Source organism: Abramis brama (assembly GCF_963993115.1).
Source record: "Abramis brama genome assembly, chromosome: 2".
Taxonomy (NCBI): domain Eukaryota; kingdom Metazoa; phylum Chordata; class Actinopteri; order Cypriniformes; family Leuciscidae; genus Abramis; species Abramis brama.
The window spans coordinates 38,967,879-38,985,965 of NC_139964.1; the positions used below are offsets into that span (position 1 = coordinate 38,967,879).

General features: G+C 37.7%; 1 protein-coding gene across 1 annotated transcript; it reads right to left on the reverse strand.

Annotated features, from left to right (window-relative positions):
* Positions 1-1,909: 1,909 nt before the first annotated feature.
* pou4f2 (POU class 4 homeobox 2) lies at positions 1,910-5,394 on the reverse strand. The gene is made up of 2 exons (XM_084105725.1): positions 4,623-5,394; positions 1,910-4,316 (listed from the first exon to the last, which is right to left on the reverse strand). The coding sequence occupies exons 1-2, from the start codon at positions 4,833-4,835 to the stop codon at positions 3,381-3,383; spliced, it is 1,149 nt and encodes a 382-aa protein (XP_083961851.1). The 5' UTR covers positions 4,836-5,394; the 3' UTR covers positions 1,910-3,380.
* Between the last annotated feature and the right edge of the window lie 12,693 nt (positions 5,395-18,087).

Below are 18,087 nucleotides of genomic sequence, written 5' to 3' on the forward strand. Positions count from 1 at the left end.
TCAAGTGCTAAATAAGGGGCTCCAACACGTCAGAGGCCTGTGGTTTGTCTTAACGTGCTTTGATGGCAAACACTTGGGGTAAATGTACAGTTAAAATATTCTATTCGTAGGTCCCCAGGCGGAGCACCGACAGTCCCTGGCTTCATTAAAATTTCATCACTATCCCTATGAAAGGGGGGAAATGTTCAGGGGAAAGAGATAGAAAACAGAAGACCTAATTATAACAAAGGAAAACAGCGCTGCCCTTTCGTTTTTTGAGTGTGACCACCATGGTTTTTAAAGCATGAGAATCACATGCATGCGATACCGCTAACAGGTCAGTGCTCCCCCTTGGATCAGTCTATTAAAGGAAGGTAGAATAAAATGACACATTCAATTTTCTTGGAAATATACATTTAAGCGCACCCGTGTGTGTATTGAATGATCCTATATTTTAGTCTACCTCTCTGTTTCTCCCAGACTGATTTGGTTAAAAAAGGAATAAAATCCGATCGATATTTTTCGCACCTATCTGAAAGTTAAAGAGTAGCTGGCTCGGGATCGTCCATAAGTGTCAAGCAATCAGATTAATTTCCATTCCCGACGAGCCTCTCCACGTACAGCCCTCCAAGACCGACTGTAATTAACAGCTCCAGTTAATGATTACTTACTTAGTGCTAGTAATTATCTGATTTTCATAATTCCATGTGTAATTTAATAATTCGTTCATATTATCGTGTTAAGTGATCAGCTCGTTTAGGAGAACTGATTTTTTCCTTAGAAGCAGGTTAGAATTGATGAGAACTTGTGGATCTATTTAGTCAGAGAGCTTCTATAAAATTATCCATGGCACCAAGTAATAAATTGAATGATGTTATGATTGTTATAAGGCTCTACACTTATAAATAAAAATAATTGCGGATTTAATGGAATGTTTTGGAAAATAACTCTATAATAGTCTACGTAACATTATCGAGGTTTGGGCAAAAATTACGAATTTTATTTCGACTAGAGTAATTTTCCCAATATAGCTTAAAAAAGTCAAATTATGTCAAAAGTACTTGTTCATCTTTCAAAGGCGTTCAAAAAATGTTATTTCAAAAATTAAATAAATAAAAAATATACAATTCTGCTAAAATATATTACGTTCATGTTTTTTCAAAAGAACAAAACGAAATGCAAATTGCATTCGTCATCTGTTAAATCCCTTTGAAAATCGGCAGGAAACATCAATGGCGAAACCTCCTCTATTCAGGCGGCTGTCCGTGGTGCTGAAAGCAATTGGTACGCCTAGAATGCCATGACATGAGCGGCGCTACTGAGATGACACTCCCGTCTCTCTTTTTTTTTTTTTATTTTTTTTTTTTATTTTTCATACGGCCTAACAGTGAACTGAGTCAGTCTTCAAAGGGCTGCCTATGTCGGCAGAAGAACGAGAACCATCGACTGTGGATTTAAATGGAGCCCGGCACGTTGGCAGGCGAGGTGTTTTTCTGGCGGCCTGACATCTGGCAGCGCTGTGCTCGAGGGACCTCCCCAGATCTCTATAGACTTCATGATTAGACTCTAATAGAATATTAGCATTTGCTCTCAGGTAGGCTTCTAAGGGTTGTGAATGCTAGCAGCAGCAAGTCGTTCGCGAATACACCAAGCGTAGCTCTACAGCTCAAGATGTCAAGACGTCTTTTTTAAGCAAACAGCAAGATACTAAACTAATCTGAGAGCTTATTTGTGTCTTGCAACAGAAATAAGAAAAAATGCAAATTGGTGTTAAAGACACGTGTAATCCACACATTGATCGACATAAGATTGAGGCAAACATTTACATATTATTTATAACATACAGCCCACATGTGTATATGGAAACGTTGGACGTTTGAAAACTCTGTTTAGGCCTTTGAATATAAATGAACCCATTGAGAACGTTCAATAAAATGTTAAAATTTTGTTCTTTAATGAAACACATAGTTCAATTCAATTATCAAATAGTAACTTAAATATACATTGATGTAATAAATTAATGAATTGATCCGACAATTAAACCTAAAGCAACAGACATTACAGTTACCGCAGCTAAAACAGCAATACAGCAAATACCTGTACGGATATTTTATGTGTATGTCCAAATGAGATATTTACATTTTACGTGAATGCTTCCATGAAACTCATCTTTTTCATTAAGAAAACATTACTAAACATGGTGAATTTAACAAGCAACGACTCCATAACTGTACGCGTATATTTATACAAATAAATAAGCAGATAACATACATGAAAATAATTCCAAAGAAAATGTTCTCATATATCTCTCGATTGTGCCTTCTCGAAACAACGAAAGAAAAAAATTAAAAGTGGCCTGTTTCAAGCAGTTTCCCCATTTGCTGAGGGCCACGTTTTCCTTGTTGTCTCAATATGATTTTCTCAAGCAAAAACGTGGAGGGAATCCCAATAAATATGTAATGAAGTAAACATTACCTCACATGATAAATAGTTCATAAGAAACATAGCCAGAGCGCAGGCGTATTGCAACAGATATTTGGCGGAACAAATCCCATTACTAAAAACAATTGAGCCTCACCTCGTGTTCAGTATATCCAGTATGTTCTATTTTAATAACTAAGAGGTCAGTTATAGCAAATGTATACGTCCTAAATCCATATGCTTTCACATTAAAAATATATGGATATTCTCATCGCCAATTGCCTAATTGTAGGCTATGTTTATCATTATTAAAATCACAGAAGTGGAATTAAGAAGACGACAGACAAAATTATGCATGTAACAGCTAAATCAATAATTTACAAGGAGCTGTTGGTTATCGTCTAATAATGTTGCAGAATCGTTCGTGGAGTTAATTCGTGATGTCCTTCTTTTTTTCTTTTTTCTAATGAACCCTGAAGTAACACCAGATTGAAGCGTGACATACTGATAAATAAATATTTCAAATGAAAAACATTGACAAGACACTGTCACCCTTTTGACCTGAAGTTTTTCCCCCCTTAGGGGTGATCAGTTTATAATTACTGGTGTTGTGTGTGGCTTGATACAGAACACTTTCTGGTAAATGACTAAAATATGTTATTTCGCTTCAGGCAGTCTGTCTGATTGAGGCTTAAAGAGTCTCACTCCTCTGCTATAGAAAGTGTGCTGGAATAAGTGAGGAAAAACGAATGGTCTTACTTGATCAGTCAAACGATCCTTTAAATGATTCCACATCCCCTTTGCGTAATACGTGACAGTGATTTGGTATTTTCAAATGTCTCTTTTGAATGTCATGAAATTCTGGTTCAATGCACAAGTTATTGATGATTGAAAAAGGTGTGAGATAAGAAATATTTTACAAATCGTCTCTAAACAGTTTTAGGAGTCTCTCGACACGTCGTGTTGGTCTTCTGCTCGAGCTAGACGCAGGCCGAGTATTTCATGCGTTTTTGTTTCTGCCTCTGGTTGCAAAACCAAACCCGCACAACGTTCTTTTTGAGGTCCAGCTTCTCTGCGATGGCTGCGATTTTCTCTGAGGATGGACGAGGCTGAATAGCAAAATAAGCTTCGAGGGACCTTTTCTCGGGAGCCGCGATGGAGGTCCGCTTCCTCTTCTTCTCGGCCCCGTTGAAGAGCTCGGGTTTGTTCAGTTTCTCCCGGTGAGACTTTTCAGCCTCTTCCAGCCAGGCTTGCAGGATGGGCTTCAGGGCGATCATGTTGTTGTGGGACAACGTGAGAGATTCAAACCGGCAGATGGTACTCTGGCTTAAAGAGCCTACGCCAGGAATCTTCAGGTTGGCCAGCGCTGACCCTACATCCGCTTGGGTCACGCCGAGTTTGATCCGACGCTGTTTAAAGCGCTCAGCGAATGCCTCCAAGTCTCTGGGATCTGCATCCACGTCGCTCATGCAGCCCATGTGGGATTGCAGCCCATGGGCGTGAGCCATGTTGATGGCAGCTTGGTGCATGTGGTTCATGCCTGCCATGTGGGCAGGGTGCGCAGGCGTGGAGACCACCGAGCCGTCTGGCCCGGCCATGGCTCCAGCAAGTGCCAGTCCCGGGGTGATGTGGTCCAGCAGGTCGCCCTCCAGTCCCTGATGCGGTTGGTGATGGTGGTGATGATGGTGGTGGTGGTGATGGCTCCCGAGAGCTGACGGGTGCGAGATGGGCACGGACGACGAGGAAGACGAGGAGGTGCACGGAAGCGTGTTCATGGTGTGGTAGGTTGCGTCCGGCTTGTAGGGGCTGTGATGAGGAGGGTGATGATGGCTTTTGGTCTGCGAGACTATATCCACCGCCGCCAGAGCTTCCGCGCGGGCCAACAAACTCTCATCCAATCCGCCGAATATATTGCTCTGCAATTGCAAATAGAATGCACACATAACTGTCAGCAGGGAATTCGCGCTCCACTCCGAGCTTTTAAAACATTTCCAGCATGTAAAAAAAAAAAAGAAATCCTAAAAAAGAACACACAAAACAAGACACATGCAACATCCCAGGTCATAAAAATTAATACGAAAGGCAAACCCGGCTGAATACATAAGTTGGGGGGGAAAATGGAGGTGTTGGGTGATTTGCTGTGCAGGCATGAAAAAAACATCAAGCAGAAAAAGTGGGCTGTCAAAATGTGCCTTTAAGCGGTGATTATGCAGAATACGTACCGGTGGGGTTGGGAGACATGCTCGGCGCATCGCCTCGGAGCTGCCGCCGCCGCTGCTGATCGTGTTGCTGTGTCTGGACGACGAGCAGGACGAGGGCGCGTTGGAAGTCAAAGTGGAAGAGGACGAGGAATGCAAACTGGAGTATTTGGCCTCGGCCAAACTGGTGTGGGTCATGGCGAAAGCCTGCTTGCTGTTCAGAGACATCATCATCATATTTGCGATCGAGTCTTGGCGAGTTCCTTTTAATAAGTTAAGACTCCGCCTTCTTCTTCTTCGACTGGAGTTCAAGCCCAGTCGCTGCGCGGAAGCTTCAAGTCTCTGGCGCTGCAACGAACGTGGAGAGGATGATGCACCAAGTCTCTAGATAGCTCATCTAGTGCTGCCTGATGCTCTCAGAGAACGCTCTCCTGGTCGCTCCGTTGCGTGCCGTGGCTTGAGATGTGTCGCGAGCACCAGTAAGCCATGCAACCTGTCGGTAAACTCCTTCAAAGATTACGTCAACTCTATTAAAACGCTCCACAGAATTTTCCTCCGCCCTCACAAAATATCGTACATTTGTCACAGCGGAATCTGATGCCTTTGGTGAGTTTGTCTTTACTCACGTTTTTAGAACGAGTGCAAAAAGTTTCTCCTCTCTTCTCTTCGCACAAATCTCCAAAACGACGTTGCTCAAAACAATATCACTCGTTAACCTTTATCCCGAATCTTGTTGAATTTGATTATGGGATAAAGGTGACAGTCGACTACATTCAATGCTGCGGGGACTCGATCTGTCTGTGCTCCAAGGCGAAGGGCAGGCTGCGTCTCTCTCTCTCTCTCTCTCTCTCTCTCTCTCTCTCTCTCTCTCTTGCTCGCCCATTCTCTTACTCCCTCTCTTCTTACTCTCTCGGCTGTACCTGAAAAACCTTTCATGATTTATTATTCTTCATTAGCCACAGCGCCGCTGGGGACTCTGCGCATGGGCAGTTGCAATGACTGCAGCTGGTATTGTATGATTCTTCAATAAAGTTATTGTGGAAACCACAATGGTTAAATGAATAAAAGGCAACGCAGAACTGTATTCTAAAATCAAACATTTTATATTTCAATGTCCATGTTCAACAATAATACCAAGAAAGTAGCCTATATTTAGAAATTTATCTGCACGTTGTCGTTTATGTTGCACAGACTTGCATGTGTGATTAACTTTCACTGTGATACAAATTATTCGAAAGATTATGTGTGTGTGTGTGTTTTTTTTTATTATTACGCAAGTAGCCTATAAGCTTTTGTCTCAGAGAAACGTGGATGAATATGAAGAAATCACCACAGACAGCCTCATCATCTGCTGTCCCTGTTGGGCGAAATAAATCAAAGTAAAACGCACGACTATCATTCCATTATAGCGAGGTAATTTGATATACCGACACGCATTAAACAAATTATGTCCAGTCGGATTTAGAAATATTGAATTTAAATTTAATTTGTGTATTTGTTCGAGAACCATTCACTAATTAACCTGCTTTGATTTTATTTAGAAAATATACTGTTGACGAATTTATTAGTTTTCCCGGTTATTGAAATAATAAATAGGAAAGACATCTTAGTTACTATTGAGTGTGTATTATGAATTTGATGTCTCAACAGAATGTGAAGTATTTCATTAATGACACTAAAAAGCAGATTTTTTACAACTCTTTAGGATTTAATTGCAAACCCAATACAATTATATACTCGTCGCAGCGGGCTATTATCATATCTTCGTTCTAATTAGACTACTTCATCAGTGATTTAATTAAAAACCTTTAATCATGTTCTAATTAACAAGGCAAGTCTAATTTGTTTAATCTATTCGAGTCCACTGGATGGGGTAATTGATGCATCATAGCGACCGACTATAGCCTCGTGTGTAAAAGTGCACAGCTAACGCGAGATCCAAATTTGAACTTAAACTAAAAATATTTAAATGCATCCAATTATCATTTCTTATTTTCAACATTTTTATAAACGGTAATGACAATTCATAGTTTAACAATAATGAGTTAATATCTGTCGCATATATGCCACATGCGCATCATTAAAATACCTAATTACGCAAATGCATTATTCTGTGGAGATTCTTTGACTTGTTCACGTAAGTGTAGCCTATATACTGAATATAGCTTACCAGTATGAATCGTTATCAATGTCTTAAAGGGTTGTTTTTCATCAAATTTATAGTAATTTGGAAATTAAATTAAAGAATGTGCTGCATCATGTCTCTGTTGGGGAAAACGCACCCTTACACATTGTCTATAACAAGAAATAACTTGACAATAACTTAAGTCTAAGGGCTAAATTAAGAAAAATGAAGAAAAGTCTCAGTTTCAGATGTATATATATATACATCTTATATATATATATATATATATATATATATATATATATATATATATATATGTATAGTGTTTATATATATATATATATATACATATATAAACACTGTCACGGATTCTTATGTACAGTATGTGTGTCGACGTGACATTTGTCCCATGGCAATGACAACATTGCCGATGGTGCAGAAGCCAGAAGTACGGTATACCTCTCCAAAGGGAGGGCCACCCCACGCGCCTGCTCAGGAGACTTCAAGGCCCAATCAATGTCTCCTTGTATATACCCAGAGACTGATTTATGATGAAACTTTAACGAAATCATTTATATTTCACCACCCCTAAATCGGCAAATGAAATTTTCATTCACAATGAAGCACACAAAAGTATATCTAACGTCAAATAAATCAATTGGGCTCCGCTCTGAGGCGATTGAGTTTGAGGAGTAGTTTTTGCTCACTGTAGCGTATTTATCAGGGCGATTTAAGTGCTCAGCTTTAATACATCAGGTTAAATGGAATCTAGGGCGAGTTATAAACATTGTCGCTAAGTTAAGACTGTGTCTTAAGAACTATGACCATTTAGTAATTAGTTAATGCTAATCATTCTTACATTTCTGATTCAAAGTCTTTTTATCTAATTGACTTAATAATAATAATAATAATAATAATAAGTCTTGAAAAAAAAAAAAAAAATAATAAAAAAAAAATAGATGACTAACTTGTAAGACCAAACAGTTTATGCAGCCGGCTACTGAGTACCAGTAGCCACATATGCGTCGTTTGCACGTGCACGTGCAGTGCGCCCTCTGTACACAATCTACAAATAATACATCGATTTGAAATTGCATTGCATTCAAGTAATCATTGACATTTGGCCTTTTAACATAAAAAAGATACATATCACTTTTTTTTCTTCAACCCCCTTCCTCTGTTTTTTTTTGTCTCTTTCTGTGTCTATTTGATGAAATTGTGCTTCAATTTGTATTACCAGACAGGTGCTTTTAGCAGCTAGGTTTGCAAAGATTTTTCTCCTCCTTCAAAAGCCGTGTCCGCATACTCATAAATACACTTTTATTTTCCCCACTAAGAAAGGGTGCTCTCATAGGAATTCTGACTAAAATTGAGCTTCATAGACATTTTCTTTTACATATAAATAACAGTGCACCAATAGCAACAACCCAAAACAGGAGGAGGGGGGAAAAAAAATAACAGCCAGACTTGATGTACAGTAGCTCAGGTGACTTGTTTGCTTTTTTTGACGTACATCAAAATCAAGGTATGCCGCTGTGGAGCTTGTGTGCTTTACACAAAGACATTCTCATGAGCATCCCTCAGGAGCCGAGCACGTTAACAATCCCAATTACATCCGGACCACCAGAGACAGCTGTTTTAATACCCACCGCTCTTTTGTGCCACCAACACAGTCACTGCAGCTTGCTCTAAGAACACAGGGACAAAGGATGCATCACCAGAATGTGAGAGGGAAAGAGAAAGCTTGAGATAAAGTAAAGGAGAGATAAAGAGTAAAAAGAAACATTGCGAATGTGCCATGCATGTGGGAGTGTGCAGGATATTTAGAGAGAGAGAGAGGGGGGAATCAAGAATGTGTGCGTGAGGAGAAGACTCAGAGAATGTGTTGTGTGTGTGTGAGAGAGTAAGAAAGAGAGACAATTCTCTTTTTCTTCCCTGTTCTCAGTAGCTGGAGTTAAATTCGCAGCAACCTTTCTCAATATGCTGTTGACACTCACTAGGAACCAGTGGATGCAAAATGGGCATGGCTTTAGTAATTATCTCCAAATAAGCAACATTAGACCTCCCTCAGTCCCTTTTCCCTCAGAGTTTTTAATATTTGAAACGGAAGAGGCAATGGTAATGCATTTCCACTCAAACTGGAGGCTTTGAGAACGATATATTACTTCCTCAAATGTAAGTAAAACCAGGCAGTTTGAGTTTGAGAGACAGGACGTCATCCAAGCAGATTACATGCCTAAAAAATGTTTCTTTGACACCAGTAAGCAAAGCCAGAGTCTCGATCTCAGTAATGTTCATCTACTCTAAGACTTCAGGGCAGAGCAGGAGAAGGTCAATCCTCATAATGATGTCACATACCTCTAGGTCCTCCAAATCAATATACTGTAGAGGGGTTCACTGCACCTGTCATTGCATCAAATAAGGCACTGCTAAAGAATCGTGGCTTTGTATTGGTCTCACTGGATGATATGAAAAATATCAACTTCCCTTTTGGCATTATTCATTATTTAATTGTAAATCTAGGAGTTCAAGCCGCCATACACCATAATAAATAAATAAATAGATGAGATCCATGTATGTAATTTCCGCATTCTTAATTTTTTTTCTTTTTTTCTTTCACCAGAGTTAATTGCAATTACACACAAACACACACACAAATATACACACGTATGTATATCTGCTATCGTGAATGTGCAGGTATGTCAGCTGTTTTCCTTATGATTGCTCATGGACTGCTTTTGAATTCAATCCAACACAGCTGAAAATTCTCTCTTCCTCTCTCATTAATCTGGCTGTACCAGGTAATAATATATAGCATGTCATGGGTTGTCTAATGCTTGATGCTAATTGACCCCCTTTCCGCCTCTCTTTCGCACAAATGAAAAGGTTTTCCCCATCCTCTGATGGAGCGTGTCACTATCTGATCCAACAAATTAAAGAGCTCTCACTTGTCACACTGTCACTGCATGCAGGCTCCCGCTCATCAGCCATAATTATCATTTTCCCCTCTTCATCCAATCGCCTGCCAAACACGCTATTTAAAGTTACACTGAGGCGCAACATGCCTGTATTTGTGTGACATGATTTTGAGAAGTACCTTATGTTATGGTATCTGAGAATGTGCAGAGATTCTGACTTTTTTAAGGGGTGTCTAGCTGTTTCTAGCACAGGTTAACTGCTAACACATGTGTAAATGAAAACTGTTCACGTTCCTGACATCTACGTATGGAGATCAAAATCAGGTAGGACCCAATATTTTGAAGCACAAACTATGATCATCAGACATCTTTGGATATAGCTGATGGTGGTATCTCCATTGTAGAGTTGTAGCTTTAATATGTGTATGCTTGAAAATATTCAAATTTAGGTGATACCTTTTGCACACAAGTTTACACTGGTCAATTGCAGCTCTTTTTTTTTTTTTTCATCTAAAGCCTCTGTTCGTTTTTGCTACAGTCGTATGACTCCCTTATGTTTCTCCCTCACATCTCATTATGTGTGATGAATCTCATCTTTGTAACAAAGTGCTTGGTTTCTTAGTCATTGAAACATCACAGAACAGTGTGTATTCTGACAGTTCCCCTCCCATCCCACTTCTTGGAAAATGAAACATTTATTAAGATGTCAGTTAGGTGAGCAGAACTATACAAAAATACAGAAATGCATTGAGCTTGTTTCATAATCGGGGCAGAGAGTTGGATTTCATGAGATAAAAACTTCTCAGAACTTTAACAGCGTGTTTTACAATACGGCGCACTCACCGGCAGGGTCAACCTCAATGAACGTGATGCGGTATTAATGATGTAACGTCATACAAAAGCTTTGTTATTGATCATAAGCCTTTATTTCAGATGCAGTACTTCACAGTTATTGGACATCATAGTCAATAAATTTAGAATTTTCTTCAAGTTCATGTTGTGTTGGATAAGCAAGTTATTGACGAGTTCATGCATTGATACTCAACGACGTGTGAGTTTGTTCATTGCCCAGGATGTCCAAACAGAAATGCTAATTAGGTCAGAACAATGCATAGACTCTTATTATACATGACACTTTACCTGCTGACTTTGTGTGAGTAACTTTATAATGTATGCACTGTACCCTTGCTATTGACAAAAATGCCTGGGCCTGATCAAAGCACAGTATTCAGTGGATTTGTCAGGGCCATGAAGACAGGGTCTGTAACACTAATGATCTTCAAACGCTTCCCCATTGCACCAGGAGCTGCATGACTTCCAGGCAAGTCCCCCCCTCCACCCCCAAGAGAAGCCTTAATTGTGCTTGGCTTGTAGGGTGACAGGTGTCAGAGGGCCCCCTCCTCATCCAGCTCATCCCTCTGAACAGAGGGCCGAGTCTTTTGCAGCCCTCCATAAGCTCATTATTAGCATGATAATATAACAACGTGATGTTGTTCTAACATGCTGATGACAGTCCTCAGAAAATCTACCAAACACGTAATCTTCACGATGATAAATTTGGACTAGTCGGACTAGTCAAATATGGCTGATGACTGATAAATGGCTGATTTTCAAATTCTATAATCTATACTATATTTTTAAAAAATGTATTTAGTTGTTTTAAAAACCTAATTTAGAATTCACAACATTATAATGTACAGTACTTTTTATTCATTAATGAGGCAAAAAGTTTAACCGTTCTTAAAATATTAATATTTTTATTATTGAAATACTATTATAGTTTGCATTTATATTTTGTGTTCAGCCAATTTTAATATATTTTTTTTATATATTTGGTAATTTTGTTGTGCGATTTAAAAAAAAAAAAACTTTTTTAAAAAAAATAATATGTCTATGTCGTTTTTATTAATTTTATTTCAATTTTAGTACTTTAAGTTAAACTAAACAAAAATGTTGTAATAGTTTTTCAAATATTTTATTTTATCTAAGTAAAACAAATGTTTTTTTTTGTTTGTTTTTTTTTTTACAAAAATAATCCTACATTTCAGCAAAGGTAATCTAAATGTAAAAGATAATTATATATTATATATTATATATTGTATGTTGTATTACATATTATTATATATGTTAATATATAATATTGGCAGATAACTGATATGTATTGTGTAACCAATATTTTGTGCATCCCTCCACCTAAAATACCTGAAATGACAAATGTTCTTGTTTGTGAAACTGTATAGTGATTAAATATATACAGATAACAAGGCACAGTGTGATGTGTTCGAAAGACCAACACTGTCTGCTGCACATATCTTCAAAGCCTTACCACAGCTGGTCTGAATCTCATGGGCTGGCATCCAGTGTAGTGGTGAATAGGAGATTAACGATAACGAGCATCTGATAGCTAGCATCGCTTTAAACCTGGAGATGGTGCCCTTACCCTCGATTCATTTGGAAATAAAGAGAGAGAGAGAGAGAGAGAGAGTGAGAGAGAGACCAGGGGGGAGGGAGTAACCTTTCCTAGCCAAGGTCCACATGGACAGTGTGTGTACAGTGAGGAGAGGAGTTTGTCTTACATATCCAGCTTGTCATCAGCTACACAATCCGTGGAGGGCTGCCATCAGTACCACATACTGAATAAACATGAATATAACATGAGCTTTTGCTTATGTAACATTTAGTGGTCACAGTGTGTCTGTCGTGATAAAGAGACGGACAGAGAAATGACAGAGGATGATTGACACAAGGATTCTCTGAACAAATGTTTAAATTTTTTAAACAAATATGCTAGTTTTGACAAGGATTAGGAAACTCATTTCTGAGAGAGGAACTGAGCATTAATACAAACAAATATGAGCTATGCAACCAGTTATTGCTTTTAAAGTTTACACAAAAGAAGATATTTTGAAAGAGGATGTCTTGATGTTATGTGATTGATTTGATTGGTTGGTTGGTTGATTGATTGATTGATGTAGTGATTGTGCATGCAATAGAAGTATTTAATTCATAATATACTGACTTCCCTGTAGCTCAAAGAGTAGAGCGTGGCACTAGCTAAGGTTAAGGGTTTGATTCCCTTGCATAAACTGATAAAACGTATACTTTAATGCAGTGTAAGTAAGCATCTGCCAAATGCATACATGGCATTTCAGAATATCTGCTTTTGTGTTCAGCAGAAGAAAGTAATACAGGTTTGAAATGACACGAAGGTGAGTAAACGATGACAGATATTTCATTTTGGGGTGAACCGTCACATTAAAAATGCATGCTATGGCTGTTTATTATGTAACATGGAATAATTGATGAGATTTTATGGCATAGAAATGTTATAATTCACTTCCAATTCTAAATACCTAATCCATATGAACGGCTAAATCTGAAAAACATCAACAAGCCTTCCAAAACGTGCTTGCGCCTGCGCGTAATGAACCTGTGTAAGAGGTTCCGTCAACTCCCAGATCTGGTCGTCTCCCAATCTGGCAGCAGAATTGACGAGATGAGATAATTAGCGACTCTCCCTCTCCATGACTCTTTTCTGTTGGGGCTCTGCGAGACTATTTGGCATTGCACATCTCCGTAACGGGCTTGTTTAAGTCTGTTCTGCAAGCCCCTTCGCCAACCCCCAGCGGAGGGCAGCTCGCGAGACCCCGTCGCGCTTTGAGGACCACTTTGGAGCTTTAATCCACTCCAAATGTGCTGATAATTCTCGTTGCCAGGCCACTCTTCTCTCTTGCCTGGTGTCACAAGAGTGGTCTCACGAGATCCGATCAGCCAATGATAACAAAGTAGCCAGATGTCTGGTGCTGGCATAGTCCCAGAAGCCAGGCAGCGGTACGCGGCAGCATCCGCCATGGGCCCGAGATCAAAGCTACCTGAGATTACTTATGGGCACAAAATATGTGTTGCTTATTCTACAGTTCCCATTAATAACAATCTGGGCGAATTTGTATTTCTAATTAACTCTTTCTTTTGGGTGCAGAAGTGCTGTAGGTTTATCGGGGCCTCCGCAGAATTTTCTTTTATTTATTTTTTCACAATGTGAGCAAAAAGCAGGAAGACCCAGAAGTCGGATGTTGCACTTTTTGAAGAAGCAATATCAGCCGATGGTGCATTTTTTTCCCCCTCCCCTGTTTTAAACAACAAACAAACAAAACAGAGATTAAACAACCCTGATTATTAATGACACCATGTTTTCATTTAATTTGCCCTGCTAATATATTCACCTTAAAATATTAATGTCTAATAGATAGATGCTGATAGATTCAGCAGTGATTTTGTATGTTTGTTTCAGACAACTTCAATGTCTATTGTATTAAATTAAACTATTTTTTTAGGGAATAGGGCTGTATCACACAGTCTGCGTGTCATCACATCCAGCTCCAATAAATCCGTAATCGAAGTTCCGCCTGCATTATTGTCAATGGATAAACTAACTTTGTTGAACTTGACAAAGAAAAATCAATATTTCAAAAGCTTTATTTAGTCTTATACGCAGTAATGCACGTACGAGTCAGGGAAAGAACAAAGGTCTTTATAATGCAAAAGGAGAACACATAGGATATATAGTCAAAACTACACATTAACACAAACAATACCGGCCAGGGAACTTACTCAAACTGAGGGCTTAAATACACAGAGCAAACAAAAGAGCTAACAAGATAACTAATGAGAACACAGGTGAACGGGATGATTAATCAAACAAACTGAGAAACTGGGTCAAATGACAAGCACAGGGAAAACAGAACACATACATGTAATAACCCTATCATATATGTGTAATCTTCCATTTTAATTTGCAACATTATGTGAGCAAGGTGTCAATGTTGCCGGTGTCGTCATAGTCATGAGATAAATGCAGTTATTTTTGAATAATCAACTTTGGGCTGGAAATATTTTTTTCTAATCATTGATGATTGTATCAGTACTTAATATTTTAAGGGATGTATAACCTAGTTCTAATGCTCTTTAATGTGATATGTTGTTCGTATTATATTCTTGCATTTCTTTTATAACTCTGAAGTACTACGCATGCACAGCTTGTGTGTTCACTTTTAAATCATGAAATATGTGTTGGAGGAACATGACACAATTTTTCTTTGTTTCATAATACCAGATTAATGATTGTAAACAGTGGTTGATCTATTTAGGTGAAGTATCTGTAAAGCGCAACAATCCCATGTATACTGTCTACAACGGAAGTTATTTTATGCCACTGTTTGAAGCTTCTGCTTTTCGAATGCGGAAGTGTGATAAATGCCTATTCTTCAAACAGTGAGCACTTTTGGCCCTGTTGACTTAAAATGTACACTCACAGAACACACTTTTCACAGTCTCACTATTTAGTTTCTCACTAACAATATTCAGCAGTGTATCGCAGGAGAATTCCGTCATTATCGGAAATGTTCACAATATCATCTCATAATGTATTGTTTATAAATCATTCTGTGATTTAAATGACAGGGATGGAAATTACATTTTATACTTTTTTTTTTTTTTTTTTTGGAATAAAATGGCTGACTGCTGACTACTCATTTCATAGCTAACATTTTATGTACCCTAAATAGAGTGCTGCAGGGGCCCGACGAGTTAGTAGGTTCAATTGTCCTGAAGTCAATGTTTTTTTTTTGTTTTTGTTTTTTGCTTAATGCTTGAAATAAGGTCTGGGGTCAGATTTTCTCGTTTCATTCTACAACATAAAATACAGCAGTCATTTTTTTTTAATAGATTTTACTTGTCTTGAAAAAGGCAGCTGCTAACAAGTGTCTAAATGGGACTACAGAAGGACATTAAATGTCATCCCTTCAAATAGGTTAGCTCATCTACTCACCAGTCTGTTTTTATAACCTTATTGTGCTCATAATCGTATTGTGTTCATGATCTCAAACTTTCAGGGAACATATTTAAATACAAATTTAAAGAGCTGTCAGAGCCTACGTTTAGCTTTTTACTTCTGTTGATTGTATTTAGGCTTCAAAATTCATATTTGTGAAGATTATCATGATGAATATAATGTGTAAAAATCATAAACTTTTGTTGGTCACAGAGCTCGTTTTCTGCAATAATCCAAAAGGCAATGGATTTTGTTGAGGGAACCAGGGGAATACTAATTTCTGGGTTGGCCTACAAAAATACACCATCACCACAGCACTCTATACACAAAATAAATGTATATAAATATAAAAAATATTATATATAAAAAATGTATGCAATTGTTTGGAAGTAAAATAGACACACACTGTAAGAAAAGATACACCATATCTACTCAATAAAAATGAGGCAACAGATTACAAGCAATATTATTAATTAAATTTCACAAGGTTTGGAATTGAGTAAATATTAATTAAATAAGACCCTTAATAGTTATCCATTTAATATGAGTAGATTTGAATAGATTAATTATATAAATTAATTAAAACCTAAACAAAAATATTGAGTTGATTTGAAAAAGATAAACTCCCTAATGTGTAAATAGTACTAATAAAAATTAATTTAATTCTACATATTATAATTGAGTAATCATCATCTACATTAATCTGCACATTGATTTGAATTTAATCAATGCAATGAATTAAATCTAAATACTCATTTCTTATGAATAATATGGCCCAGAAAGTACAGAACTTAAATACTCAAATAAGAATTTTATTAACAATTCACTTTTGTGCTTTCAACACACTGTAGCACATCATTGTACACTGCAACCAGTCTCATTTCAAGCCAGAATTTGGATCTTACATTTCAAACCAGAACTTTGAAAAGGACAGAATGCTGACTTCAACTATAAAAAAAAAAAAAAAAGAGCAATAAAGATATTTAAGAAAAATACTCCATAATGGCATGTGCCAAAACATAAATTATAAAAGTGCATAAAAGTTCATTTGTACTTTGAACTTACAACAATTGAAATGTCATGAGATTCGTGGGACAAATCAGTGCCAACTTAAAAACATAGCACTTTCAAATGTGCAATTCTCAAGCTCTGTAGAAGATGGACATTGTGTAGCACAAAAGTCTGCACTGCAATACAGTCTCATTTCAAGCCTGAAGTTTGCTCTTGAGGGACTGGACTTTGTTTGAAAGCTTTGAATCATCCAGTTTCAAGAAAAGTTTTTGGAACACCTCAAAGGTGTACTTCAGCTGTCTGGGATAATCGAGATTAAGCGCGTAGGTCAAGCCAAGGAGGACAGAGCAAGCCCTTGCAATATCTCCAAGTCCTGTGATGACTTCCACGCCCTCTATGACGATTCCAATGTTCTTTGGGCTGTTTCTTGTAGAAGTCCAGGCTTTGGGGTCACAGTAATGGCCATTATGACCTGTTCAAGTTCCTCCAAGTTCTCAGTGTCCTGCAACAAGAAATTGTTATTGTCTTAGTAAAACTGTCAGAAATATATTGCAAGCATATCACATTACTAGACAATTCATTATTGTTTTCATAGCTTATAAATCTATTTTATTAGATTTTATTTTCTCGCAGGCCTTGGTGTCAAATTATTCTTTGTTTTGTTTTCTTCTCTATTTTAATGTTTTTGTACAGGGTTCATGCAGGTTACAATAAGTCAAATTTAAGACCTTTTTAAGACATTTTAAGACCATAAAGATGTAAATTTAAGACCTACACGATGCATTACCAAAAAATATTCAGATCAAAGAAATTCTGAAAAAATCATCATTAATTTAATTTACAGATAAAGCAATCACATTAGTAACCTTCCACACCCAAAAACGTGCCAAATGGCCAAAACCTTAGGCCCAAAATAAAAATAGGCTAAAACTAAATTTCAAAACGTACTAATATTACTCAATGAAATCAAATCACCAAATAACAAATAAAATTAGCATCAAAATGTACTTTTTGCAAATCAGATATGAAACAGTATTCTGTTACTACAATGTTTTCAGAAACTTTTAGTGTACGGTTTAGCTGTAAAATGAGAGAGTTTGTGCCATGTTAAGCGTCCTCCCCTCCTGCTAAAGTTACGTTAGCTAACTAACTTAAGTGCTAGCCGTTATGGACGGACATTACCACACTAAAATTAACAGATTTATGCATGAAAATAAATAAAATTGCGGCTCTAAAACGTAACACTGTTAATAGACTGACTTCACGTGGATTTAGCTAAGATACCTTCACATTTGCAAGTTGCAACAAAACAGTGAAACAACAGAGAGAAGTTACGTTACCTGCCTCGGGAAGACGAGCTCCACACACGGGAAGTAAAGCCAACGGAAGTGCGTCAAGTGCCGTCTGAAATATAAGATGCTCTTCCAGCAATAACCCCAAATATTTCTCTTTATGGAACCTTCAAATTAAACACAATGTACTTATTTACGCAATTTCATAAAAACATACTGAGGATATGATATTAACACGCAAAGGACCTAGGAACCATGATATTGGAAATGCTAACCCACATCCTTCAAAATAAAAGTTTGACTTCGATACATA